This window comes from Triticum dicoccoides, chromosome 2A, assembly GCF_002162155.2.
Source record: "Triticum dicoccoides isolate Atlit2015 ecotype Zavitan chromosome 2A, WEW_v2.0, whole genome shotgun sequence".
Classification (NCBI taxonomy): Eukaryota; Viridiplantae; Streptophyta; class Magnoliopsida; order Poales; family Poaceae; genus Triticum; species Triticum dicoccoides.
The window spans coordinates 663525361-663552636 of NC_041382.1; the positions used below are offsets into that span (position 1 = coordinate 663525361).

The following is a 27276-nucleotide window of genomic DNA, read 5'->3' on the forward strand; positions in this document are numbered from 1 at the left end:
CTCCCCCAAGTCGCCCCTCTCTCATCTCCTCCACTCCCCCCTCGGATCTTCACCGATTCTTCACCGTTTTTGCGGATCGAGATGGCCCCGAAGAGTGAAACGTAAGCTCCTCCAATCCCTCCAATTAGTTTTTGCAAACTTGCTTCTGATTCGACGCATTATTTGCTTGAAATCCCTCATATTTTTGAACTTAAATTGGAAAAAAAATTCACCTAAGATTGATTGTAGTTGTAGTTCTTAGTTCTTTAGTAACTAGTGGTATTGGATATGAACTCTAATAAATAGTTCATATGTTAGTGTGAAGATGAACCGTAGTTCATAATTTTTTTTGTTAAAAAAATTATGATGTAATTATGATATGAGGATGAACCCTAGTCTGATGATGCATGTTGATATGATGATATGATCTAGTGTGAATATGAACCCTAGTTTGATGATGCATGTTGATATGATGATATGAAGATGTTGTTTGGAAAATTTTATTTAAAAATATGATGATATGATGTATGTTGGAGGATTTTTTTTTTTGATATGATGCATGTCGATATGATTTGATCCATCATGTGTAGTAGTTGTTGTTGGAGGAATATGCTTAAAATTTATTTTGATATGATGCATGTTGATATGATTTGAGTTCATTTTTTGTTTATGTATGCTTTATGCTTATGGTGGTTTTGTTTATGAAATTTTATTAAGGCGGCCACCTCTTGCGGACAACATCGGCCCACGGTACTCCATGCTGGACTGGGCATTCGACAAGGGTCATCGTGCTCGGTTCATAGAGAACGGAGAGGTAAGTGATATGAATGAAATTTTGATGAAAGTTTTCGGATTGATGAAAATAATTTCCTAACTTTTGGCGTTCACTTTTTGATAGATGCTCCAGGCACTGCGCATGAGGGGTCACGGGGTTCATGGGCATATGGACTACGACGAGCGCTACGCGCCGTTCTTCAAGAGAGCCCGTCTGTTGGGTTTTGTGTTGCAGTTCAAGCGTCAGCCACCGATGCTTGTCCACGCAGCTCTGACGGCGTTGATTGACCGGTGGCGACCGAAGACCCATTCTTTCCATCTGCCATGCGGGGAGATGACGGTGACCCTCGAGGATTGGGCGATGATTACTGCCATGCCGATCGAGGGTCATGCACTCACCGGGCGAGTGGAGAGGACCAACTGGCAGCAGAGGGTTGCAGCCTTCATCGGCGACTGCCCTGCTATCAAGGGTAACCGTACATCCGGTGTGCCATTGACCTGGCTCTCGGAGCACCGGCAGAAATGCCCCGAAGGCACCGACGAGACGACTGTGGAGTGGTACGCGAGGGCCTACCTGTGGTATCTTCTCATGGAGGTCGTGTTTCCAGACAGCTCCGGGAACTCTGCCAACCGGTCGTATCTCTTCTTCCTAGCGGACTGGGAGGCAGGGTACAGTTGGGGGACCGCATCTCTCGCCTACCTATACCGTTCGGTAAGAGAGGATCTAATTCCCTACCTACCTACGAAAGTGTGTCCATGACATTTTCTTATATCTGATCCTCATTTGATGTTTTGCAGCTTGACGACGCAACGCAGAGGACGGGAGACAAGTCCAATATGGGTGGCTTTGTCTGGGCCTTCTCCATTTGGATGTGGGAGCGGCTGCCGGTGGGGCGTCCGGAGAAGTTGCCAAGACGCCCATGGGGTGCTTATAGCAAAGACGGCGACGAGACTCGACACCCCACCGTAGCTTACGAGTGGGACGTTGTCAAACTCTACACGGGCCTAAACAAGACTTCGTACAAGACCTACACCAAGGAGTTGGACGCTTTGACGCATACGCAGGTATATGAACTCGCTCAACACCTTTCTCTTTGATTCCACTTTTGACCGAGAGTGGGAACTTACCAATGAATATGTAACAGGTAAACTGGTGGTTGTATCATGACCGAGAGTGGGACTTTGATCTGAACGTGATGTGCGATGCGGACCGTGGTCTCTGGCGGTGCATTGTGCCCATGATCTGTGTGTACGCCGTCGAGTGGCACTTGCCACACCGCGTGGCCACGCAGTTTGGGATTTATCAGCATACCCCGCCGGGCCAGCCCACCGATACCGGCAGCCACGTGCTCCACCTGTGAGCGCTTTGTTCCCCGTGCCCATGATTTCATTACGCTTATCATGTTTCTTGTTGCTTATGATGATTCTTGTTGCTTATGCCTTGCAGGATGAGCCGGCAGAAGAATCAGTCGATCATAGACTGGGGAGAGGAGCATAAAACTCATGTGACGGAGTGGAACCGACGGAGGTACCGTAAAGACGTGGAGAGGAAAGCCACACAGGACCTCATCGGCTCATCGAGCCATGCTCCCTCGTCATCTAGGTTGGTTGGGGAGGACGAGGAGGAGGCCACACATGAAGAAGGGGAGGAGGAGGAGAGCAACGGGGAGGAGGAGTACGATGAAGAGTATGGACCTCCACCAACTCAAACATCTCAAGCATCTCAGCTGCCGAAGAGGAATCCGAAGAAGAAGAATTTGTTGAGTCCGGACCCTTTCCAGAGACCGGTTCCTCGCCGGCCCAAGAAGAAGACCAGAGAGACTCGTTCAAAGAGTAACGAGGACCGTACCTCCAAGAGGGGAAGGAGCAACTGATTATGCTCTTTGATACTTGGCTCTTTTAGTTTGGTTGAACTTCGTTTGGTTGAACTTGTCTAGTGGTTGTGAAACTACGTGGAACTATGTGTTTGCTATTTGTGGATCTATGTGTTTGCTACTATGTGGAACTCCGTTGAAGTTCGTTTGAAATGTTATATGCACAAGTTATCTAATGTGGATCTATGTGATGCCCAAGTTTAATTGTTTAAAATCTGTGGTATTGTTGTCATATTTGTAAAACTTGTTGTCATATTGAATTCGAAAACAAGCAACCAAATGAACTAGAAACAACAAAACAGAGGACCCTACCGCCAAGGCCCCTGGCGGTAGGGTCAGACACCCTACCGCCAGCCCCCATGACGGTAGGGCTCACCTACCGCTAGGGCCCTTGCATTTTTCGTTACAGAAGCTTTACACTGGAAAAACACAGGACCGACCTGGCGGTAGGGTCACACAGCCTACCGCCTGCCCCCATGGCGATAGGGTGAACCTACCGCCAGGTCCATTGCACATTTCGTTACAGAAGGTTGCGGCAAAACCCTGCCACACCCTACCGCCAGGGGATCTGGCGGTAGGGTTAGACAGGCTGCCGCCAGCCCCCCTGGCGGTAGGTACTTATCCACGTCAGCGCAGTCAAACGGCCGTCGTCCCCCTCCGTCGGCACCCTACCGCCAGGTGCTTTGGCGGTAGGTTGTCTAATTCTACCGCCAGAGCCCCTGGCAGTAGCAAAAGGGTCAAATCCCGAATTTTTTTTGAACCGGGGTCAGATCCTAAGGCCTCCTTTGGTTTGGAGGAATTTTATAGAAATTCCAGAGGATAGGATTCTTATAAGATTTTTCCCTTTAGAGCCCTTTGGTTCATAGGAATGGATTCCTATTCCTACATAGGATTGGTTCCTATCCTCCATATTTCATAGGAAAATAAAAATGAGTCTAGACTCAATGGAAAAATTCCTTTGGTGTCAACCAAATGACATCTCGTTTCTCATTCCTACTCATAAGATTTGAGATACACCTCATCTCATTTCCTACAAAATTCCTATTCCTACGATAATTCTATCATTTGACCAAAAAAGGCTTAAATTTTTTTGTTAAAAGGGTCAAAACACGAAATTTTGCCTTTAGTGAACCTTGTTAACCTCACTCTCACGTAGGTGTGCCCTACACCCTCATTCCTCCGTTATCCGTTCCTCTCGCGTGCTGACACCTGGCAAGCACACCTCAAAACACAGAAACCGTCCTATACTACTATTCCCGACCTTGCTGGCACCGACCATCCGTGGACGGTGGGTTCTCTGTCCCACACACCCCCACCCATCCCATCGCATCCGATCATCTCCACCACAATCCCTGAATCTGCAACCGATTACTACCACATCCCTGAATTTAGCAAGCAATTGATACTTGGCAAAATAGGACAGGGCAGATAAGCACACCACTTATGGCCTCTCCAGAATCCAGCCAATGCCATCAGCGCACAAGAAGGTGCCCTCTCCAAAACAAGCAACCAGTAGTAACGCCACGCCCATGGCCAGCTCTCCTTTCCTTCCTCGGCGCTGCCTGCTTCTTCCTTCTTCAGTACATTCCATATGTGGAGCAGTGGAGGACCGGCTGACAACCTCACACCGACTGGACCGACTCGTTCGTCGAGAGTCGCCTCGCTGCCACGTTACCCTTCCTCTGCTGACAGACAGCATGAACGAACGAAGGTGGTTGAAGGGAAAAGGCACGTCGTCAGGACAGATTTCATTATTTCTCGCTTGCGTCGAGGCGATGCCAAGTGCACGTACCGGATCACGCCCTGGCCCATCGTCGAACCGGGAGCCCGGGATTATTATTCCGCGTCGGTTTGCGGTCCCTGGCTGGCTCCTCCCTCCTTTTCCTTTTTAAACCCCCCTCCGCTCTCTCACTCGACAGTGTCTGTAGCATCGATCTCTCTCAACCTAATCCTTAACTGCCCTCCCAACACAAAACTCCCCTTCCTCCCCTGTCCGTCTGACACCCCCTTCTTCCCCCCCTGCCTCCGTCGACGGTTTCGTCCTCGGTTTCCTCCGTCGATTCATTCCCTCCTGCGGTTCCTGAAGGCCAAGTTGACAACTGCTGCTGCTGCTGCTTCGGGTACAGAAGAGAGGCGTCGATCCTGGTTCACCTGCGAGTGGATTCTTCGTTGGATTCTGCCTTGGTCGCCGTGGATCGGCCATGTTCGTCAAGAAGCTCGTGGAGAAGGCCTCCAAGAAGGTATATAACCTCTCTCTCGCTCGCTCGCTCGCTCGATCCCATCCAGTCCAATGCTCTCTGCTGCCATTTTACCAGTACTCCGATCTATCAGCTTCCTTGTTCTCGGTCGATTCTGTGTGGATTACGACAACTTTGCTACAGCATGTACGTAGTAGATTCGATTCGAGGGTGAGTAGTAATCCTAGAATGGTCTCTTTTCTTTTCCTGACTGGGGAGTAGTTGTTGATGCCACTCATCCCCTTCTCCACCGACCGAATTCGGACGTAATCCTTGGAAAAATGTCACTTTCTGCTCATTTCCTTATTTTCGCCGTGCGAACAAGAAAAGAAAAGAATGTTGCCTCGTTGACGCCGTCCCCCAATGTCGCCCTGCCTCGTCAGAGACGGAGTGTCGCGCTCGCGTCCTTGTTTCGATCCGAGCTCCGTTCGAATTTGAAACACCCACAGATGGCCATGGACTCATGTACGATTCACAAATTTAAGGCGGCTCTGCAAGTCCATGTGACCTCATTAATATCGTCCAAGCAAAGGATGCATTGTTTAGTCGCTGCGGAAATGATCCTACCCAGTGCCGTGGCACCAACACTGAGGCGACCGATCGAGATGGATAAGAAATTTTGGTAGATTGACCAGGTTCGATGCATAGATTGGATGGATTACAATACTGTGGGGTTGATATAAAATAGCCTAGTAGTCCGGTCCTTGGAGATCAACGACACAACGAGGTTCGCTTGCTTCGGTTCAGCGTAGGCTTGCCGGCTTTGGCCTGCAGTCACCGACGACTGTTTTACAGGGGGCGTTGTTCAGTCGCGGCTGTCGATTTCAGTATCCGGCTTTGGCTTGTATAATAAGCGCAAGTGTTTCATATCATGCCGTTTCCAAAATTATTTTCCATCATATGCCTCGACTCTCTGCAAAATTACTCGCTCTTGCAGTGAGAGACCTAGGACAAGTAAGCATGTAGGGCAACTCTTGCTAAAGACAGGGGCCTGATGTGATGATGCGTGATTTTCCTTTTTTTAAGGGAAAAAAGGTAGTATTATAACTTCATAGTAGGGCAACTGACAGCAACACACTTGAGACTAGGGCAGGCACTGACAGCAACACACTTGAGATTTGTGATCATTCACTCTCGAAAAAGATTTATGATGATTTAAAAAAACTGGGAATTGTGAAATGCTTTAGATTAAGTTAGGACATGAATCTTATTTTGAAATTGCACTAGCCTGCCGCGTGTACCAGTCCGTTGGCATCATGATTTCTCGGGGCTAATTAGATCACGCCACCTGGTCGTTTATTAGATACTGCTACTACTGCGTGCTCATTTCGATGTGACCGGCCATGTGCTTGGCCGGCTGAGCTCATGGGCCGGGAGATCAGGACATACTGACACGTACATGGCCTTACATAAGTACAGTAAGGAACCAGGATCTATCTCGTCCTTTTCCTTCATTTATTATTTTTGTCAGAGACAAACATTTCTAGTTTGAAAGTGATATTTTAGGTGGAGTGAATTTAAATTACTTCATCAGTTACGAAGAACAAAAAAAAAAGAGCTCCCGGCGAGGATCGAACTCGCGGCCTTTCGCTTACGAAGCTGCTCCAGTCCCCCTCCCCCATCCCCTCCAAGTTCCTGCAGGTACCACTCACCACCTGCTTCCAATCCCATTGCTATTCCGTGTCCAGTGCCGCATTGCTGAACTTGGATCGATGTGCCTGAATCCGACGCTCACTTTCAGTTCGCCGATGGCCAAGGGGTTCTCCTGAGCGTCAACACTCAGAACCAGATCGAGGCACGTCTACTCCCACACATTCATTCTCTTGGTCCATTCACTAAATGTGGTCCTATTTTTCCATGCGTTGTTGACCCAAAAGAGCGTCGTTTGCAGGTCTGGGACATCGACACCAAGAGGCTGTGTTATCTGCATCCCTTTGAGAAGCAAATAACCGCGTTCACAGTGCTGCAGAAGAGTTTCTACATGTAAGTGATGGTTACTGAATGCACTGGTACTGCGGCATGGATCTTGATGGGTCAAGTGTGCTAACGAGAATTCTGGGCTGCGCAGATATGCAGGAGATAGTTTTGGAAATGTGTCCTTGTTCAAGCTTGACTTGGGTCAAAGGTGTCTAGTTGACCTGCCGTATTGCATTCCTTTTGCTGAATCTTATGGTATGTCGTCTCTCTGTTTTTTTTCCCTCGGACACGCATAAAAATGCCTGTCAGTTTTGTATTAGTGAGAAATCACCCAGATGCAGGCCTGCCCAGATGCCAGATGGCACAAATACAAAAAAAAAGGCCAAAGCAGAACGAAAATTATCGAAAAAGGAACCAGAAGCCTGTTAAACCAAACAATCTGCAAACTAGAAAATATATGCCGTCTCTGGAATGTCAGTATATATCTCTATGTTGCATACTCAGCTTTCTTTTAAGGCTAACTGCATACTGAACTTTGTTTATTCTTCTACACTTTCTTTTATTTTGTTTGCAATGATATGTTAAATATCATTCCCATCCAGATATTTGTTAAACTTTCAGAGAGAAATTTCACAACAACAATATTAATAATCGTCTCAATAAGCCAATGTAATTGGCAACTGAAATTCACATTCAGTTTGATTTGTTATTGAAGGTTCCACGGGAAATGGCGGTAACGGGGTAGAAATTGTATTTGTATCGCCACAGCCTTTGGCTGAATCTAACAGGTTGGTCTCAATCTCATTACCGCAGTTTGGCACGAATTATTGCAGCTTTTCAGCCATGTCATATTCAGATTGATCTTCCATAATTCATTAATTCATGCCCCTCTGTAGGCATAGTGAAATGTCTGATTAAGGTGCACTCTTCCTCTCAGGTTGCTCATTATATTCAGAGATGGTGTCATGACTTTATGGGATATTAAGGCAAGCAAAGTGGTATTCGTATCCGGTAGAACTACGCAACAACAATCGCACCAGGAGGAGAAAAATGTGACATCGTCATGCTGGGCTTGTTCCAAGGGAAGCAAAGTTGCTATTGGATATGACAGTGGTGATATCTACCTTTGGGCTATTCCTGATATTTTCAGTGCAGAAAATTCCTCATCTTCGAGTAATCAGAATCTACCACTTCAGAGGCTTAACCTTGGATGCAAGCTAGACAAGGTGCCAATAATCTCTTTGAGATGGGTTCCTACTGATGGAAAGTCTGGACGTTTGTATATTAATGGATTCAGCGAACATGCATACCTATACCAGGTAGAAACACTGAAATATTTTCACAGTGGTTTTTATAATGTTCCTGATTTTCTGCCATACTTTTCAAGTGCATGCTTTCCATATGGATATTGTTATCCCAAATGACATTTTAGTTATTAGAACTCACATCATATCTTAGCAAACTTTAGCTAATTGCAAATAATTGGAGCAGTAAATTTCATCATATCTGTCTGCCAGGACTATCACTAAATAACTATCAGGTTGTCAGATACCGGTTTTCTCTGGCCTCTGGCCCTTTTGAATACGAAATTCAGGTTGTATGATTTTGCTTCTCAGTATTACATTTTCTAGGGTTTTAAGAAGCGTATCGATTGGTAACAGGCCGATTTAGACTGGATGATCTACTGGTTTTGGGACTGACTTGAACAAATAAAAAATTATGGGTACTCAAAGTAAATGCTCACCCAAAGGGCAACGGATTGGGTGTCATTTTTCCAGCAACCAGACAAAAGATCCATGTCCAAAGCATTATTTGAACTTGGAACGGTTGATTTCTTTCTGAAGAATATAGTGCTGGTTCACGTGGATAAGATGTCTTGGTATTTTTGTTTAGTGAGAAATGCATCTTCGTTCAATCTTTCATTTGTGTTTTCTGGACACAGGTCCTGATTCTGAATGAAGAGAGTGAATCTCGAATAGTAAAGATGGTATTGCCCCTCACAGAAGCTTGTCAAGGAATGGAGTTTGTTACAGGCCTTAGCGACCCAAATAAGCAAAGACAGACTGTTCTTGTTCTCTTGTTGAAATCTGGTCAAATCTGTTTATACGATGATTCAGAAATTGAGCGCTACCTTCTTCAATCTCAGTCTAGATCACCACCAACACTTCCAAGCCACTCATTTGTGAAACAACCGTATGGTGATTCGGGCATCAATGTTGCAAAGTTCTACACAAGTGACCGTACAGCAACAGCTAATGAGGCATGTATAGATTTGTAAATTATACCTGCAAACAACTGTGAACTCTTTTACCAGACAGCTTCATCTTTTTAATGGACAGGATTATTTTTCAACATTGGCCTCCAAATATCCATGGCTGCTTTCAATGAAGGATAAAGGTCAGATATCTGCAAGTCTTAGCAACATCCATAAAACCAGGAATCTTTGTATAACTGGACATATGGATGGAACCATAAGCTTTTGGGATGCATCATGTCCTCTTCTGCTGCAGATTTTTATGATAAAGCAGCAGGTAGCATCAAATCCCAACTTTTTTGCCAAGTGTTATACAATTATGAATTCTTATACGAACTGCCGTGTTCAACTTCATTCTAATAACCATCTAATAACTTCACAGCATGAAGACAATACATCAAGTCGAGCCCGTATTACTTCATTGCAGTTTGATATGTCCTCCAGCATTCTTATATCTGGGGATCAGGGTGGAACAGTAAGCTATTCCACGGCTACCAGGAGGTTTCTAGTTTATGTGTTAAATACACTTCCAGTGCATTGACATTTATTTCTTCTTTCCAGGTCCGCGTAATCACATTCAAAAAGGACTCTAGCGACAATATATTATCCATTTTACAAGGTACTAACTTGCTCAGGGGTTGTGCTTCCATCTACCTATATAGTAACTTGGTTGTTGATTCTATGAAAGGGTTTGCACTAGAATAATTTCAATAATATTACTGCAAACTTTGCAATTTACCAGTTAAATTTTAGCACATTCAGTGATTTTTTGGCGCATTAAACTAATGGATGGTTAGTATACATTCATTATCACGTTTGGATTACCCGAGTATAAGATCACCTCCTTTCAGTAAATAAGCATGAGTTTGCGGCTTGTCTGGCCGAGTTCTAAACTATCATAATAAGGTTGTTTATAGGGTTTCCATGGGCGAACTGTGAACTTTCAATTAAAAGTAAGAGATGATGCGGAGTTTGCTGCATTAATTTTAAAAGAAAGGACAGGCGTATAATGTGGAGTTTCTCAAGAGTTATATATGTTTGGTTGATTTTGGTGTCCACAAGTAGAAACAATTTATATATTTTATATATGAGGTATAAGCTTAATAAATGGCTGTCAGCAGTTCAGTACTGCCTGATCTTATCATCTGGTAGATGTATCTTTTTAATAATGTTTTTATATCTAAGTCTATGGAATTTCTCTATGTTAGTTAACCAGAATTTTTGTGACTCATTAGGAAAGCAAGGGGATAACTACGATGCAAGAAGTATAAAGCTCAAGGGAGCTGTAACCTCAACCTCTATGATCTCTAATTCGAAGCATTTTGCTGTTGGGACAGAAAAAGGAATTGTAAGAAATTTGTCCATTGTGCAAAATGTTCTCAATTTTCTGAACTATTAGGCTCAAAGCACCGTTAATCAACACAATAAAAGCATAGTATCACAGTTTCAAAATAGTAGCACTAAAATTTAACCACTGTCTACAATAGTCAAATTGCAGACTCAAAGCTACTAAATATCATGTTTGATATGCGATCTCACAGAAATTTTTAAAGTTAAATGGTTAATATTACTCGCAGTTCAACAAGTTTTAGTATCTTGTTAAGCAAAATAGTGGTTACTTCTTCGAAGACTTTGCAGTTTGCCATTCTTGATATGAAGTGACTCATGTCATGTATGTTATTTATTGTGTTGATGACTATTTTAAAGAGATAGAGGAACTATCACACAATCATTTATCTCATGAAAGCAGTTCGTTAAATATGGTTATTCAACTCAAAATTTGAGCTCATTATTCAACCAAGAAAGTGACATGTCTGGAAAAACATGTTTCAGGTATCAGTTATCAAAGTAGATGATGCTACTATATTGTATCAAAAACAGCTTGAGTGTCGTGTCTCTGGTGGAATTGCCTCCTTGCAATTTGAACTCTACAGCCACAATGGGTACGATAAGGATCTTCTGATAGTAGGAATGGAAGATTCTAATATTTGTATTCTCGAGGAAGAAACTGGAAAACTTTTGAATGCCAACCCGGTTCAGACAAACAGACCCACAAGAGCCCTTCTGTTGCAGACATTGGGTGAGCTATATGATCTTGCATAATAATCCTTTTTTTGTATATCTACCCACCAACCCCATTCTCAAGGTACTATTACCGCGCTATTATGCCATTCTAAAGCCACATAATGCCATCATCCAGAGTTATCTCCAAACGAAGCACCAGGATCTGATAACCATGATACAGCATTGAAGGAATCTTTGCTGTTGCTTTGCACAGAAGATGCAATCCGCTTATTTTCCTTGAGCCATGCGATTCAGGTATTTGTATTTCCAGTTATCTCAGAAGTTTCTGTTTTTATGTGAGTGTTGTTGTTCATATGGAGCTTTCCTTTGTGCAGGGAATGAAGAAGATAACTAATAAGAAAAAGTTAAATGGTAGCTGTTGTTTTGCATCTGTTATCCATGGTGCTTCTTCTGAAATTGGAATTGTACTAGTCTTCTCCAACGGAAAAGTAGAAACAAGGTGAGAATACAGCTGAGTTGAAAACTTTGCACGAGGGGTCGAGGGCATTCAAATGAAGTCGATGAATTCTAGTGTATTTATGAAACTGCAGGTCCCTCCCAGATTTATCCTTGTTGAAAGAAGCCTCTTTACGAGGTTTTGTACATTCAAAAAACTTGAATTCCTCTAGTTCCATAACATGTTCATCTGATGGAGAAATCATCTTGGTATGGATTGCACTATCACTTTACTTTTTGAGACATCTTCTGTAGTAACTTCAGTATAGCTCTATTCATGATTTTAAAAGTAGCTTTTACTTATAAATAGTTTCTTTGATTATACAGATTAAGGGAGAGGAGACATATTTTTTCTCTACTCTCTGTCAAGATGACATCTACAGGTATGGTAGCATGGTTAGTTTATAACTTTGGTAATGATGAATAGTTGACCTTGTTTACCAATAATGGAGCTTTGCAATTTAGTGCACTACCAGAGACCCCTTGAGCCATTCTAGAGCTCCTATTATGATCGTCAAATAGCGGGCACAATGATTTCATTATTTATTTCGAGCTGAACTTACAATTTTTAACATAGTTATCTAAGCGTGCGGTTTGTACGCAGGCATGTAGACAGTATTAATATGGTATACAGAAAAGACCGCCCTCTCAGGGAAGAATCTTCCTATGTGGTTAAGTCTCCCAAAGAAAAGAAAAAGGTAACTGATTAATCTTATGGTCAGTTGAGGCATCTGTGTATCTTTCTTTCTGATAATGGAAATTCTCCAGGGCTTATTTCGGATGATTATGAAAGACACTAAAGGGAGCAAGGCAAACGAGAGTGATGCAAATGGCAATGGACAATTCATCGCAACAACATCTGAAGAACTGGCCTCAATATTTTCATCAGCGAACTTCACTCCACCATCTGCGAGGAGGAGCAGTTCACTGAAAGATGATGAAAATATTGAGCTAGACATAGGTATACGATGTTCAGTTGTTCACAGTTCTAAAAGGCCCTAGGTGCCTTCCTCCCGCCTAGCCCAACTAGGCGCTAGCCCCACTACCACATCGTCTGCCTGGCACCTATCACTTTTTAGAACACCTTATTACAATAATTTTTAGAAGAATCATTACTTTTTCTGGGTATACTTACTCTAATATGTTTCTTTCTGAAGATGATATCGACATTGAAGACAACACACAAAAGCAGAAAGGACCGCACTTCGCAGGTCTAAGCAAACAGAAATTCAGCAAGGGACTCCAGGCTCTTAGAGGTCAGAAAAGTATTATACTAAGATGTTTGTAATTAACTTTGCAATCCAAGGTGCGGCGTTTCAAAATTAGCGCTCTAGTTCAACTATTTTAGTGTGATATGTTGTTCAAATGTTTAATATGCAGGAAAACTGAAGCCCAGAACAGAAGAAAAGGTGAATACAGAAAATAAGAAGCCTGAAGATGAACCATCAGTTAGACAAGTTGACCAGATAAAGATGAAGTATGGATATGCAACAAGTGATGTGAGTGCATAGAAGCGCCAGTATATCATTGAAATTATGACCTGCACATTTATGTCCATAGACAGGCTGATCTACTCCGATTGATGACCATCTACATGGAATCGTATTAGCAATGCGTAGAATAGTGCACAACATAATAGGTTATTTCCCCTCAAGGGAAGAAATGTGACTAGTTGATGCATTCACTTACCTTTCCTTCATTGTTGATCTGAACAGGACTCAACCAGTGTTCCAAAAATGATTGGAAACAAGCTGCAAGAGAACATCAAAAAATTGGAGGTAAGCAGCATTTTGCTTCCCTACTGATAGTATTATGCCTAGTCCTATTACCATGTTGCTCTGTACGGGACCTACCGTGTAATTCAGTTTCCCCGAACAAAGAAGTTCTCTCGTTCCCAATTTCCCTATGTTCTGCAAAACTTTCCAATTTCCATATGAATGTCACGGAAGACACCTATAAAGAACATCCTGCATAAACCTGAAAGGGCATTAACATGTACAAATGTGCTTCCTGCAGGGCATTAATCTTCGGTCCGCAGACATGGCTCATGGTGCTCAATCCTTCTCGTCAATGGCGAAAGAGCTGCTCCGAACCACGAAAAACGAGAAGAGCTCATCATAGCAATGACAGCTATATCTAGTTCCTTTTCCTCTAGTTGTAAAGCTCCCTTTCTTTATGTTTGTTCGAGATGGCCAACTGCACCATGGGGTCAGCTGTAGATAGTCTTCTTCACTTCTCTTTGCACTCGCTAAGGTTCTTGACAGGTTACCGCCATGTTCAAGTTCACCTCACGTGTGTGGAACATTATGTAGCCCCGCCTTAAAATGATTTTGTTGTAGATAGCATACAGAGGGTACCTTACACTATCAATTGTTTCATTGCACAAATTTACATACATGGGCAAACTTAATATGTTTGAATCTGATGAAGTTGCCACGCTTCATGTTTAGAAGCTGCACTATAGTCACACAACCACCAGCGGCAAGCCGGCAACTAGCATCGATTTTTACATCCTGTCAAAGTAAAAAATAAATAGACTTCTGATGTCCTGGCTGCCAAATGTTAGAACAGACAGCCATTGGTCAACCACGGAGGAGAAAGCAATTGGGCACAATCTTAACAAAAAATTGCTGCACAAAACTCAAGAGCAAGTTCAGCAAAAGGACCATCAGAAGCAATAAGAAAGTGAAAGGAGAACACAAGACATAACGCGATTAATAGCAAGCCAACATAATGACTGTTTCCACATGCTGTGGAAGTCCAAGAAAGAAAAGCAGTCAAGGGTTTTAAGCTTTTCTTCGCTAATAGTCAAACAGAGACATCTCTAGCATGCCACAGCCCAGGAGTACGCATCTAAACATTCTCCTTACATATTACATAATGAGGACATCGACATGGCAAGCTAAACCCTAAGCAGCAAACGCTGATTTGCACCACTGCTGTTCCCTCATCTACTATTTACTCCTCGTCCTCCTGTGATAAGACAGCCAAACATATGTTAGCAACAAGTAAATTCCATCAGCACTGCAATGTATGCCACCTAAAGCGATGCATAAATTTATATACCTCGCCATCATCCTCAACGTCAGAACCTTCTTCGTCAGCGTCAGTCTTGGCCTTCTTGGAGCTAGTGCTCTCCTGATAAAAATGGAAAACAACATTATTACCCCAAAACTGATATTACTTGAATGCATAGTAGCATAAGCTTTACGTCACAAGATTCATGGCAGCGATAACACTACCTTCTTGTTCACCGCCTTGCTTGCTGGGGCATCTGCCTTCTTGCCGCCATACTTTGCCTTCTCCTAAACAAGGCATGCATTAACCAGTTAGGATCAAATAATTCATCTTTCCTTCACCAAACAGACGCTAAAGTTATTAAACAGCTCAGCAAAGACAGTGGCAGATAAGGGGCAACATATTTCTGTTTTCCTTTTGCTAACCTTGCGTGAAATATTTTAGAACGCCAGAACATTGTAACGGAGACTGACGGCATTATCAGTTAAGGGTAACAGAGCACAGCTCGGGTGTTATTTTGGTAAGTTGCGTCAAATATAACGGCACTGGACAGGTATCCACCAACATTATTAATTACACAAGCACCGCAAAAATCATATAAACATCATCCATATTCTAACAAACTGGCATTGTAACGGAGACTCGCTGTGTTATCATCTTGGGGCAACGGACTGCAAATTAGTTGTTTAACGCAACAGGTACGACAACCTAGTAGTATTTTGGCAAGTTGTGGCAAGTATAACGGCACCGGAGCAACTTTCCACAATATAAATTGCATAAGTAGCGCAAAAACCAGACAAACCTCATCCGACATGCTGCGCCACTTCTCCCCAGCCGCCTTGGTGACCTAAAAGGAGAGAAAAACAAGCAGCACATGCACACACTTATGAGCCATGGGCCATGGAAACGAAACCCTAGATGCAAAACCCTAAAAGCAAAACCCTATGGCAGGAGGGTGGGAGACTCACGGCCGCGACGCCCTTTGCCTCGGGGTGCTTCTCCATGTACTGTGGCCTGAACTCAGCCCTGCGGCCGAAGTTTCGAAAATTATTAGAGTACGGAGACGAATAGATCTGGGGGAGGAGGCGGGGAGGGAGGGCTTACAGGAAGGCGAAGAAGGGGGTGGGGGCGCGCTTCGGCTTGGCGACGCCGCCGGTGGCCGTCTTGTTCTTGCCGGAGGCCTTGAACCTGCAGCGCACCACCACGGAATCATCAGCGGAAAAGGAGACCAAGTTAGTCGGTACGACCGAAAGCCATGAACGTTAACCCCGCAGGAAGAGGAGGCGGGGGAGCGGGAGCGGGAGCGGGTGACTTACGCGGTGTCTCCGTTGGCCTTGGACCTCATGGCGGCGGAGCGGGCGAGCGGTTAGGGCTTTGGGGAGGGTGAGGGCGAGGGCGTCGGTGCGGAACTGCTGCGGAGTGGGGAGCGGAGGGAATGGGACGGGGAAAGACAACGAAAGGGGGAGAATGCGACGTGTGGGCGTGGAGTGGCCGCGTTGCGGGGTGGTCATCGGTTTGCGACCGGTGGAAACCTGGGCACTGGGCCGAGAGAAACTGGACCGGCTCTGCACAGTTGCAAGGGTTCCAAGATTTCGTTCCGAGTAGCGATAATGGTTATAGATGGCAATGGTATTCCGGCCCATCAGGATTTAAGTCCTCGTGTTTGCATTTATCTTAAATCTATTTCATGATTTTCGGTGATACGTGTTCAATGAAAGAAGAGGTTCTCGTCGACTACGAGGCGTTACGGTGACTTCGTAAAATCTCAAGATGATATATCGGCTCAGTCTCTCGGATATGCTCATAGGGTGTGGGTGTGTGCGTTCATAGGAGTGAGTGCATGCGCATATATATGAGCGCTTGTATCCGTACTGATCTTCAAAAAAAGATTTTGTCCCGAGTAGGAGCAGCCCGGCGCAAATTTTGCCGCTCTGGCCGAGCTGGCTGGCTATCTTGCCTTAAAAAACTATTCTTTTAATAAAAAATTGACTGGCTGTGGGTACCCTCCCATGTATTGTAGGCCTTGCCCACCGAGCTCGGAGACACGGCCGGCCACGATGTTGGCGGTGGAAGCGAGCGAGGTGGAGTGGAGGCACCGGTGATGAACCAGATATGACTAAGTTAGGGTTAGGGATGCTTGTGGAGGAGGGAGTTTAGAGGGAACGTTGGGGGAGGTGGGGACGGACCATCAACGACGACGACTAGGACATGGCGATAAAGTGAGTTGGCATGGCATTGACACCAGTCGCGGGTGGCGGGAGACGATGGTTAGCAGCAATGTCGGTCGGTGGGTCTTACGGCAGGCGTGAGCTCTGATGCTAGAGGGGTTGAGGAGCTCAAGTGGCGAACAGGTGCGGCGGTGTCCAATTGCATACTATGGCGGGAAATATGGGCACCCTAGCCTCGCCGCCAACTTACGAGGTGAGCAGATTTATGAATGGAGGGAGTAGAGCCATAATTAGATCTTTGTTTACAGTGTGGGCCAGCCTTTTGACATGGCATGCTAGATAATCTCAAACTACGGGTCTTCATTCTCCTGACACTGACGGGTTTGTAAATGGTTATACTATGCAAATTGGGTTATGAGCAACTCGGCTGTGCAGTGTCGTAACTCGAGGATGCGCAATGGTATGCCGAGGAGGTGGCCCAAAAGGTATCATAATCGGGATGCGCATGGACGACCACATGTTGAGGAAGGAGGTGGTGGTCCCGTAGTTTCATGGATTTGGGGTATTGTCCTGGTGACGTCTGGCCAACGAGATTGACTATCGACATGTGGAGCTTAGCAAATGACACATTTTCTCATGTAGCACGTGATACTTAGTGATTCGGTAACGAAACAGAAGTACCCCGCACATATTTCCCCAAAGAGGTGACCTTGGGTTATTGAACCCGCGAGAGGAAGGTTCCCTTGAAGCGATGGTCTCTAGCAAGCTTCTGTCAAAGAAATAATTCTAGCTTTTGACCAGATCAATCAAGCTAATTGTGATGAAACACTTATAATAAAAATAGGTACTGGTATGAGGTCTTTACAACCATGTATTTGCGTTGGGACCAAATATGATCTTAATTTGTGCACTGGAAGTCACCTATCGAGATGTGCTTGTTACGAACCGAAGTGAGGGATGTGTCCAAATAACATCTTGACCGGCTCGAGTCCTGCATCAAGAATCAATTGTCCAACCGAAGGCCCTATTCGTCGCGCGGGGTTGCCTCGATAATTAAGATTATTCTAATCAGATTAGAGCTTTGAGCATTTAATGACTACACCTCATGAATCCTCAAGGATTGGATCTGTGTTACCATACTAAACCCTTTTGTCACTGGTGTTCAAAATAACACTTCACGTTCTCCCTACCCTTAGCCTCTCTGTGGCTCGCTCTCCATGATCTTGGATACCTACAGGGAACGGGGATGAGACAAGAGACATACATGGAACAATTTTATTTCACACATATGGAACATTAATTCAAAGCACTTCCATTGGCCCCCAGAATAAATACAAAGGGTTGCAAAGCCCATGCGTCAACCCGTACCTTATTGAACTACTCACACATGAAGACCAGATTGCATGAAAAACACATTAAAGAACGCATCTTAAAGATTGATTGATTGATAATATGTCTTACAATGGATGCCTTGTGTGATGCACGATTACAAGTACGATCTAGAGAGGAAGCACTATGGTGGTGATGGTGGCTATGAGATGGAAATGGCGACGGCTAGGGTTGATGGGAGGGGATGAAGCTTTGTTCTGGCTTCGCTCGCGGATGTTATGTTGACATTTCGACGTGGTCTCCTTTATAAAAGTTGTTCAGGTGGACGAGGAGCCTCGAAATCCACGCCATACGACTGCTCGTACGAGCACTCGTGGTCGTATGGAACGTTGTCTTTTGTGTTGTCTTCTCTGGTGTGCCTCCTCTTGATTTCTTCTATCTTCTTTTCCACCCCTTTCCATGTTCACACGTGATTTATTTCCTTTTTAACCCATTTCCTATGGAAATGCCTCAAAGAGAGGATTTGTGGAATCATTTGCATTCATTAGTCATTAGTAGCAATATCAGAGTGAATGTCTCGGTTTTAATGAAATATCTTGGTTTCATAAAATATCTTGGTTTAAACAAAGGGTGAATGAGTATAAAATATCACCCATAAAATTCCCCAGGCTTAAACTTGATCATCCTCGAGCAACATAGAGAGAAATCCGAATCATGAGGAACTCAATTGTTTAAATCGAAATAACGAGAAGGTTTTGGTTCACTTACGATCGATACGCCTAGATAGCCCTCCGCTTCTTGACCTGAAAACTTAGTATAGCTATAGCGGTGGCATGGTTATTATGCAAGTGTTAGTGAAGCAAAGATAATCAACACAAAGTTTTTGATCTACTAGATAAAACAAATTTGCTACACTCAGTTCTATTTATTCTAGACAACACTTGCTTGTTGGGAATGCACGGAAGAGTTTTCTTTGATGGAGCAATAGAAACATAAGTTAGGGAGTGAAAGGCATGTAGAAGAACATAATGCTAGAGTGCTCATGAACGTACCCACAATTATCTCGTCCTAAAGGCTCTCAAGCACTTTATTTCAATCATTGTTTGTTGAAATTTTGGGTGTCACGTGAAGGGATTATGCCAAGTAAGTGATCATGCATAGAGTTTTGTTGTGGCTTAATTTTTGGGAACTATGGACCTCTGATAAATGTCTCTTTCGATCTCTTTTGTCCAGTCCCCTTTTATTACCACATACACACCCATTCAAGAGAAAGCCGAATAATATTCATTTGTAGCGTTGTTACTACGTATGGTAACAAACTCATAGCTGAAATCCGAGTCGTGGTCTCTGGTGGATCATTCATTGGTTAGTACAGTCCTCGGCATAACATCAGAAAAAGGTGACAGAGCCACATTTACACATGTACACGTGCATATAGCAGTAGGGCCATAACACCAGCGAGAAGCTGAAGCACCATTGTAAGAGATACAACACAGATTGTTTTGGCGTATTCTCGTTCACCCTTCAACTAAGTTCCTCTAGATAATCTAATCCGCAAGTGTTATCAAGTCTATTAAATTAACACACGGGGTTCATTTCTAACAACATCTTCTCTATAATTTTTCTCAACACCCAAGTCTTTGAAGACTTTATCTTATGAACGGTTATTCTTAGTTAAGGTCATTTCAATAAAAACAGTCCCACGACAAGTCTTGGTTATCTAGACTAAACAGAACAAAGGCTACAAAATTGTTTTAGCTACCAGAACAAAACCTTTGTGTTAATTATCAAGACTCACTCCCTCTTGCACATATCACACATACTACTACTACATCCACTCTAAGTATTTCAAATGCAAAAAGACGGGAGTCATATGACGTACCTTCATGGTTGTGAATGCACACACTTCTCTTCCTTATTCTTGCATTCCTCGTTGTCTGGTGTAGATCAACTCCTTTGAAAACAAAAAATGCAAACGAACTCCAAGGAGGTAAAAAGAACAAGAACAAAGCAAAGCTTATTCTATTTTTGGTTTTTGTTTGAAAACTAACTTGCAAACCAAAAATCGCAAAAGGCAAAAAGAAAAATGAAAGCAAATAAAAAGCAGTGTTGGAACAGACCAACACAAGTGTTTTGAAGCTCCATGACCTTAAGTACAACCTCATTACAATTGATTCAAATACCGCCACATCTTCATGTAGACGTGGAGATGGCCTCCCCCAAGCTTAAGCTTTTGCAAGCCAAAACTGGTGGGATCATTGTGGCGGTTGGTCAGGTGCCCATCCTTGGCTCGAACAAGCTTGAATCCATGTAGGTGGACGTGTCTCGAAGGGACTCGGCGAGGTTGCTCATATCATTGAGAAAGCCCTGGAGGCTGTAGAGGTCCAAGTAGGTGGTGTAGGCTTCTTGTTGTGGCTACTCTTGGGGTTGCTCCTCTTCTTTGTTGGTGACGAGTTCTTCTTCATCTACTTGTTAGGGTTCCGGGCCTTCCTGGTCAAAAGTTGCATCTCCTGCCCGTGGAACATAATGCAATTGTCCATGTTCTATGGAGAAACGTTTAGGCATAGGAGTAGGTAACAAGTATGCCACTCCAGGAATTTTGATGCAATGACGACCACGGCTAACTACTACCATTCCAGCGCTAGTAAGAACAAGAATATTAATAAGGTTGTTACCGACAATGGGGTGAAGGTGATTGTAGTTGAGACCAATGGAATTGGACAACATGGTGATCGCTCCTTCACATATGATGTCTCCTTGTGCATGATTTATTGCCCCTAAGTTGGGAGAATGACCGACATCAAGGTTTGCTGCTTTCCCGAGAACTAACATGTTCTCATCATTCACCTTAGAAACTTCTCCTCATGCCTGCAACAAGTTAGTGATAACATAATAGAAATAACGTATAGCATGACTTTCGATGCAACTGGCTCTTTGCATTGAGCCATGGACACCATCTGGTATAAGGATTGACTCGGGTGCAGGATAGTGAAATCATAAACATATCAAAGATCATCATCATTATTGGAGAAGACAAAGTGATTAACACCGCTCGCTGAGAGTGATGTTGAAATTGAAGGAAATATGCCCTAGAGGCAATAATAAAGTTATTATTTATTTCCTTATTTCATGATAAATGTTTATCATTCATGCTAGAATTGTATTAACCAGAAATATAATACATGTGTGAATACATAGACAAACATAGTGTCACTAGTATGCCTCTATTTGACTAGCTCATTGATCAAATATGGTTAAGTTCCCTAACCATAGACATGAGTTGTTATTTGATCAATGGGATCACATCATTAGGAGAATGATGTGATTGACTTGACCCATTCCGTTAGCTTAGCACTTGATCGTTTACTGCTATTGCTTTCTTCATGACTTATACATGTTCTTAATTATGACTATGAGATTATGCAACTCCCGAATACCGGAGGAACACTTTGTGTGCTACCAAATGTCACACCGTAACTGGGTGATTATAAAGGTGCTCTACATGTGTCTCCGATGGTACTTGTTGAGTTGGCATAGATAAAGATTAGGATTTGTTACTCCGATTGTTGGAGAGGTATCTTTGGGCCCTCTCGATAATACACATCACTATAAGCCTTGCAAGCATGATAACTAATGAGTTAGTTATGGGATGATGTATTACAGAACGAGTAAAGAGACTTGCCGGTAACGAGATTGAACTAGGTATTGGATACCGACGATCGAATCTCGGGCAAGTAACATACCGATGACAGAGAGAACAACGTATAGTGTTGTGCGGTTTGACCGATAAAGATCTTCGTAGAATATGTAGGAACCAATATGAGCATCCACGTTCCGCTATTGGTTATTGACCGAAGACGTGTCTCGGTCATGTCTACATAGTTCTCGAACTCATAGGGTCTGCACGCTTAATTTTCTGTGATGATCGGTTTTATGAGTTTATATGTTTTGATATACCGAAGGTAGTTCGGAGTCCCAGATGTGATCACAGACATGACGAGGAGTCTCGAAATGGTCAATACATAAAGATTGATATATTGGAAGCCTACATTTGGATATCAGAATAGTTCCGGGTGAAATCGGGATTTTATCGGAGTACCGGAGGGGTTACCGGAACCTCCCAGGGGCTAATGGGCCTTGTTGGGCCATAAGGGAAAGAGAGAGGGGCCGGCCTAGGGCAGGCAACACGCCCCCTTCCCCTGTCTGAATTGGACTAGGACAAGGGGGGCGACACCCCCCTTTCCTTCTCTTTCTCTCCCTGCCTTTCCCCCTCCTAGTAGGAGTAGGAAAGGGAGGAATCCTACTCCTACTAGGAGGAGGATTCCTCCTCCTAGGCGCGCCAACAAGGGGCGGCCGGCCTTCCCCTTGCTCCTTTATATACAGGGGCAGGGGGCACCTCTAGACACACAAGTTGATCACAAAGATCTCTCCCAGCCGTGTGCGGTGCCCCCCTCCACCATAGTCCACCTCGGTCATACTGTAGCGGTGTTTAGGCAAAGCCCTGCTGCGGTAGCTTCATCAACATCGTCACCACGCCGTCGTGCTGACGAAACTCTTCCCCGAGCTCTACTGGATCATGAGTTAGATGGACGTCACCGAGCTAAAGGTGTGCTGAACGCGGAGGTGTCGTACGTTCGGTAATGAGGATCGCTCGATCGTGAAGACGTACGACTACATCAACCGCGTTGTCATAACGCTTCCGCTTAACGGTCTACGAGGGTACGTAGACAACACTCTCCCCTCTCGTTGCTATGCATCACCATGATCCTGCGTGTGCGTAGGAAAATTTTGAAATTACTACGTTCCCCAACAATGGCATCCGAGCCAGGTTTTATGCGTAGATGTTATATGCACGAGTAGAACACAAATGAGTTGTGGGCGATACGATCATACTGCTTACCAGCATGTCATACTTTGGTTCGGCGGTATTGTTGGATGAAGCGGCCCGGACACGCGTGCGCTTACGCGAGACTGGTTCTACCGACATGCTTTGCACACAGGTGGCTGGCGGGTGTCGGTTTCTCCAACTTTAGTTGAACTGAGTGTGGCTACACCCGGTCCTTAAGAAGGTTAAAACATCACCAACTTGATGAACTATCATTGTGGTTGATGCATAGGTAAGAACGGTTCTTGCTCAGCCCGTAGCAGCCACGTAAAACTTGCAACAACAAAGTAGAGGACGTCTAACTTGTTTTTGCAGGGCATGTTGTGATGTGATATGGTCAATACATGATGCTATATTTATTGTATGAGATGATCATGTTTTGTAATGGAGTTATCGGCAACTGGCAGGAGCCATATGGTTGTCGCTTTATTGTATGCAATGCAATCGCCCTGATGTCTACTACACAACCTTCTTCTTGTAGACGTTGTTGGGCCTCCAAGTGCAGAGGTTTGTAGGACAGTAGCAAATTTCCCTCAAGTGGATGACCTAAGGTTTATCAATCCATGGGAGGCGTAGGATGAAGATGGTCTCTCTCAAGCAACCCTGCAACCAAATAACAAAGAGTCTCTTGTGTCCCCAACACACCCAATACAATGGTAAATTGTATAGGTGCACTACTTCGGTGAAGAGATGGCGATACAAGTGCAATATGGATGGTAGATATAGGTTTTTGTAATCTGAAAATATAAAAACAACAAGGTAACTAATGATAAAAGTGAGCGTAAACGGTATTGCAATGCTAGGAAACAAGGCCTAGGGTTCATACTTTCACTAGTGCAAGTTCTCTCAACAATAATAACATAATTGGATCATATAACTATCCCTCAACATGCAACAAAGAGTCACTCCAAAGTCACTAATAGCGGAGAACAAACGAAGAGATTATGGTAGGGTACGAAACCACCTCAAAGTTATCCTTTCCGATTGATCTATTCAAGAGTCCGTAGTAAAATAACATGAAGCTATTCTTTCCGTTCAATCTATCATAGAGTTCATACTAGAATAACACCTTAAGACACAAATCAACCAAAACCCTAATGTCACCCAGATATTCCAATGTCACCTCAAGTATCTGTGGGTATGATTATACGATATGCATCACACAATCTCAGATTCATCTATTCAAACCAACACAAAGTACTTCAAAGAGTGCCCCAAAGTTTCTACCGGAGAGTCAAGACGAAAACGTGTGCCAACCCCTATGCATAGATTCCCAAGGTCACGGAACCCGCAAGTTAATCACCAAAACATACATCAAGTGGATCAATAGAATACCCCATTGTCACCACGGGTATCCCACGCAAGACATACATCATGTGTTCTCAAATCCTTAAAGACTCATTCCGATAAGATAACTTCAAAGGGAAAACTCAATCCATTACAAGAGAGTAGAGGGGGGAGAAACATCATCAGATTCAACTATAATAGCAAAGCTCGCGATACATCAAGATCGTACCACCTCAAGAACACGAGAGAGAGAGAGAGGGAGATCAAGCACATAGCTACTGGTACATACCCTCAGCACCGAGGGAGAACTACTCCCTCCTCGTCATGGAGAGCTCCGAGATGATGAAGATGGCCACCGGAGATGGATTCCCCCTCTGACAGGGTGCCGGAACGGGTCTAGATTGGTTTTCGGTGGCTACGGAGGCTTTTGGCGGCGGAACTCCCGATTTATTGTGCTCCCCGAAGTTTTTAGAGTATATGGGTATATATGGGAGGAAGAAGTACGTCGGTGGACCTCCAGGCTGTCCACGAGGCAGGGGGCGCGCCCAGGGGGTGGGCGTGCCCCCCACCCTCGTGGGCAGCCCGGGACTCTCCTTGTCCAACTCTGATACTCTGTGGGCTTCTTCTGGTCCAAAAATAAGTTCCGTGAAGTTTCAGGTCAATTGGACTCCGTTTGATTTTCCTTTTCTGCGATACTCTAAAACAAGGAAAAAACACAAACTGGCACTAGGCTCTAGGTTAATAGGTTAGTCCCAAAAATCATATAAAATAGCATATAAATGCATATAAAACATCCAAGGTTGATAATATAATAGCATGGAACAATCAAAAATTATAGATACGTTGGAGATGTATCAGCATCCCCAAGCTTAATTCCTGCTCGTCCTCGAGTAGGTAAATGATAAAAACGGAATTTTTGATGTGGAATGCTACCTAACATATTTCTCTATGTAATTCTCTATTGTGGCAAGAATATTCAGATCCATAAGATTCAAGACAAAAGTTTAATATTGACATAAAAACAATAATACTTCAAGCATACTAACTAAGCAATCATGTCTTCTCAAAATAACATGGCCAAAGAAAGTTCATCCCTACAAAATCATATAGTTTGTTCATGCTCCATTTTCATCACACAAGAATGCTCTCATCATGCACAACCCCGATGACAAGCCAAGCAATTGTTTCATACTTTAGTAATCTCAAACTTTTTTTCAACTTTCACGCAATACATGAGCGTGAGCCATGGATATAGCACTATGGGTGGAATAGAATATAATGAGGGGGTTATGTGGAGAAGACAAAAAGGAGAAAGTCTCACATCGACGCGGCTAATCAATGGGCTAGGGAGATGCCCATCAATTGATGTCAATGCAAGGAGTAGGGATTGCCATGCAACGGATGCACTAGAGCTATAAAATGTATGAAGGCTCAACAAAATAAACTAAGTGGGTGTGCATCCAACTTGCTTGCTCACGAAGACCTAGGGCACTTGAGGAGGCCCATTGTTGGAATATACAAGCCAAGTTCTATAATGAAAAATTCCCACTAGTATATGAAAGTGACAAAACAAGAGACTCTCTATCATAAAGATCATGGTGCTACTTTGAAGCACAAGTGTGGAAAAAGGATAGTAGCATTGTCCCTTTTATTTTTATTTTTTTATTTTTTTATTTGGACTTTCCTTTTTTGGCCTTTCTTTTTTTATTTGTCCTTTTTTTGGGACAATGCTCTATGAATGATGATCATCACACTTCTATTTATTTACAACTCAATGATTACAACTCAATACTAGAACAAAGTATGACTCTATATGAAAGCCTCCGGCGATATACCAGGATAGCAATGAATCAAGAGTGACATGTATGAAAAATTATGAATGGTGGCTTTGCCACAAATACGATGTCGACTACATGATTATGCAAGGCACTATGACAATGATGAAGTGTATCATAATAAACGGAACGGTGGAAAGTTGCATGGCAATATATCTCAGAATGGCTATGGAAATGCCATAATAGGTAGGTATGGTGGCTGTTTTGAGGAAGATATAAGGAGGTTTATGTGTGAAAGAGCGCATCATATCACGGGGTTTGGATGCACCGACGAAGTTTGCACCAACTCTCAATGTGAGAAAGGGCAATGCACGGTACCGGAGAGGCTAGCAATGATGGAAGGGTAAGAGTGCGTATAATCCATGGACTCAACATTAGTCATAAAGAACTCACATACTTATTGCAAAAATCTACAAGTCATCAAAAACCAAGCACTACGCGCATGCTCCTAGGGGGATAGATTGGTAGGAAAAGACCATCGCTCGTCCCCGATCGCCACTCATAAGGAGGACAATCAAATAACACCTCATGTTTCAAATTTGTTACACAACGTTTACCATACGTGCATGATACAGGACTTGCAAACTTCAATACAAGTATTTCTCAAATTCACAACTACTCAACTAGCACAACTTTAATATCACTATCTCCATATCTCAAAACAATTATCAAGTATCAAACTTCTCTTAGTATTCAATGCACTCTATATGAAAGTTTTTATTATACCCATCTTGGATGCTGTAGGATCGAAAGTATGTCTAGAGGTGGGGTGATTAGACTACTTGACCAAATAAAAACTTAACCTTTTCCCAATTTTAGTTCTTGGCAGATTTTAGCTATTGTAGGACAAGTCAAGCAATCATCACACAATTCAAGCAAGCATGCAAAGAGTATATTGGCAGCGGAAAGTAAAGCATGCAACTTGCAAGAATGTAAAGGGAAGGGTTTGGAGAATTCAAACGCAATTGGAGACACGGATGTTTTTCCCGTGGTTCGGATAGGTGGTGCTATCCTACATCCACGTTGATGGAGACTTCAACCCACGAAGGGTAACGGTTGCGCGAGTCCACGGAGGGCTCCACCCACGAAGGGTAATGGTTGCGTGAGTCCACGAAGGGCTCCACCCACGAAGGGTCCACGAAGAAGCAACCACCCACAAAGGGTCCACGAAGAAGCAACCTTGTCTATCCCACCATGGC

General features: G+C 43.7%; 2 protein-coding genes across 2 annotated transcripts; one reads left to right on the forward strand and one right to left on the reverse strand.

The window, feature by feature from the left end:
* Positions 1–81: 81 nt before the first annotated feature.
* Positions 82–13977, forward strand: LOC119356063. The gene is made up of 33 exons (XM_037622962.1): positions 82–101; positions 697–793; positions 878–1465; positions 1552–1818; positions 1899–2110; positions 2201–2540; positions 3037–3237; positions 3784–3915; positions 4046–4114; positions 4754–4867; positions 6168–6282; positions 6399–6505; positions 6606–6659; positions 6756–6847; positions 6933–7036; positions 7497–7569; positions 7719–8100; positions 8724–9041; positions 9121–9312; positions 9418–9510; positions 9597–9654; positions 10271–10383; positions 10869–11115; positions 11236–11354; positions 11435–11559; positions 11651–11765; positions 11883–11938; positions 12160–12253; positions 12324–12516; positions 12713–12811; positions 12936–13054; positions 13271–13333; positions 13572–13977. Exons 1-33 carry the CDS (start codon positions 82–84, stop codon positions 13674–13676), a joined length of 5076 nt encoding a protein of 1691 aa, XP_037478859.1. The 3' UTR covers positions 13677–13977.
* A 264-nt stretch (positions 13978–14241) lies between these two features.
* On the reverse strand, positions 14242–16064 carry LOC119356064 (DNA-binding protein MNB1B-like). The gene is made up of 7 exons (XM_037622963.1): positions 15890–16064; positions 15678–15761; positions 15542–15599; positions 15376–15420; positions 14798–14860; positions 14622–14693; positions 14242–14528 (listed from the first exon to the last, which is right to left on the reverse strand). The coding sequence occupies exons 1-7, from the start codon at positions 15916–15918 to the stop codon at positions 14514–14516; spliced, it is 366 nt and encodes a 121-aa protein (XP_037478860.1). The 5' UTR covers positions 15919–16064; the 3' UTR covers positions 14242–14513.
* Between the last annotated feature and the right edge of the window lie 11212 nt (positions 16065–27276).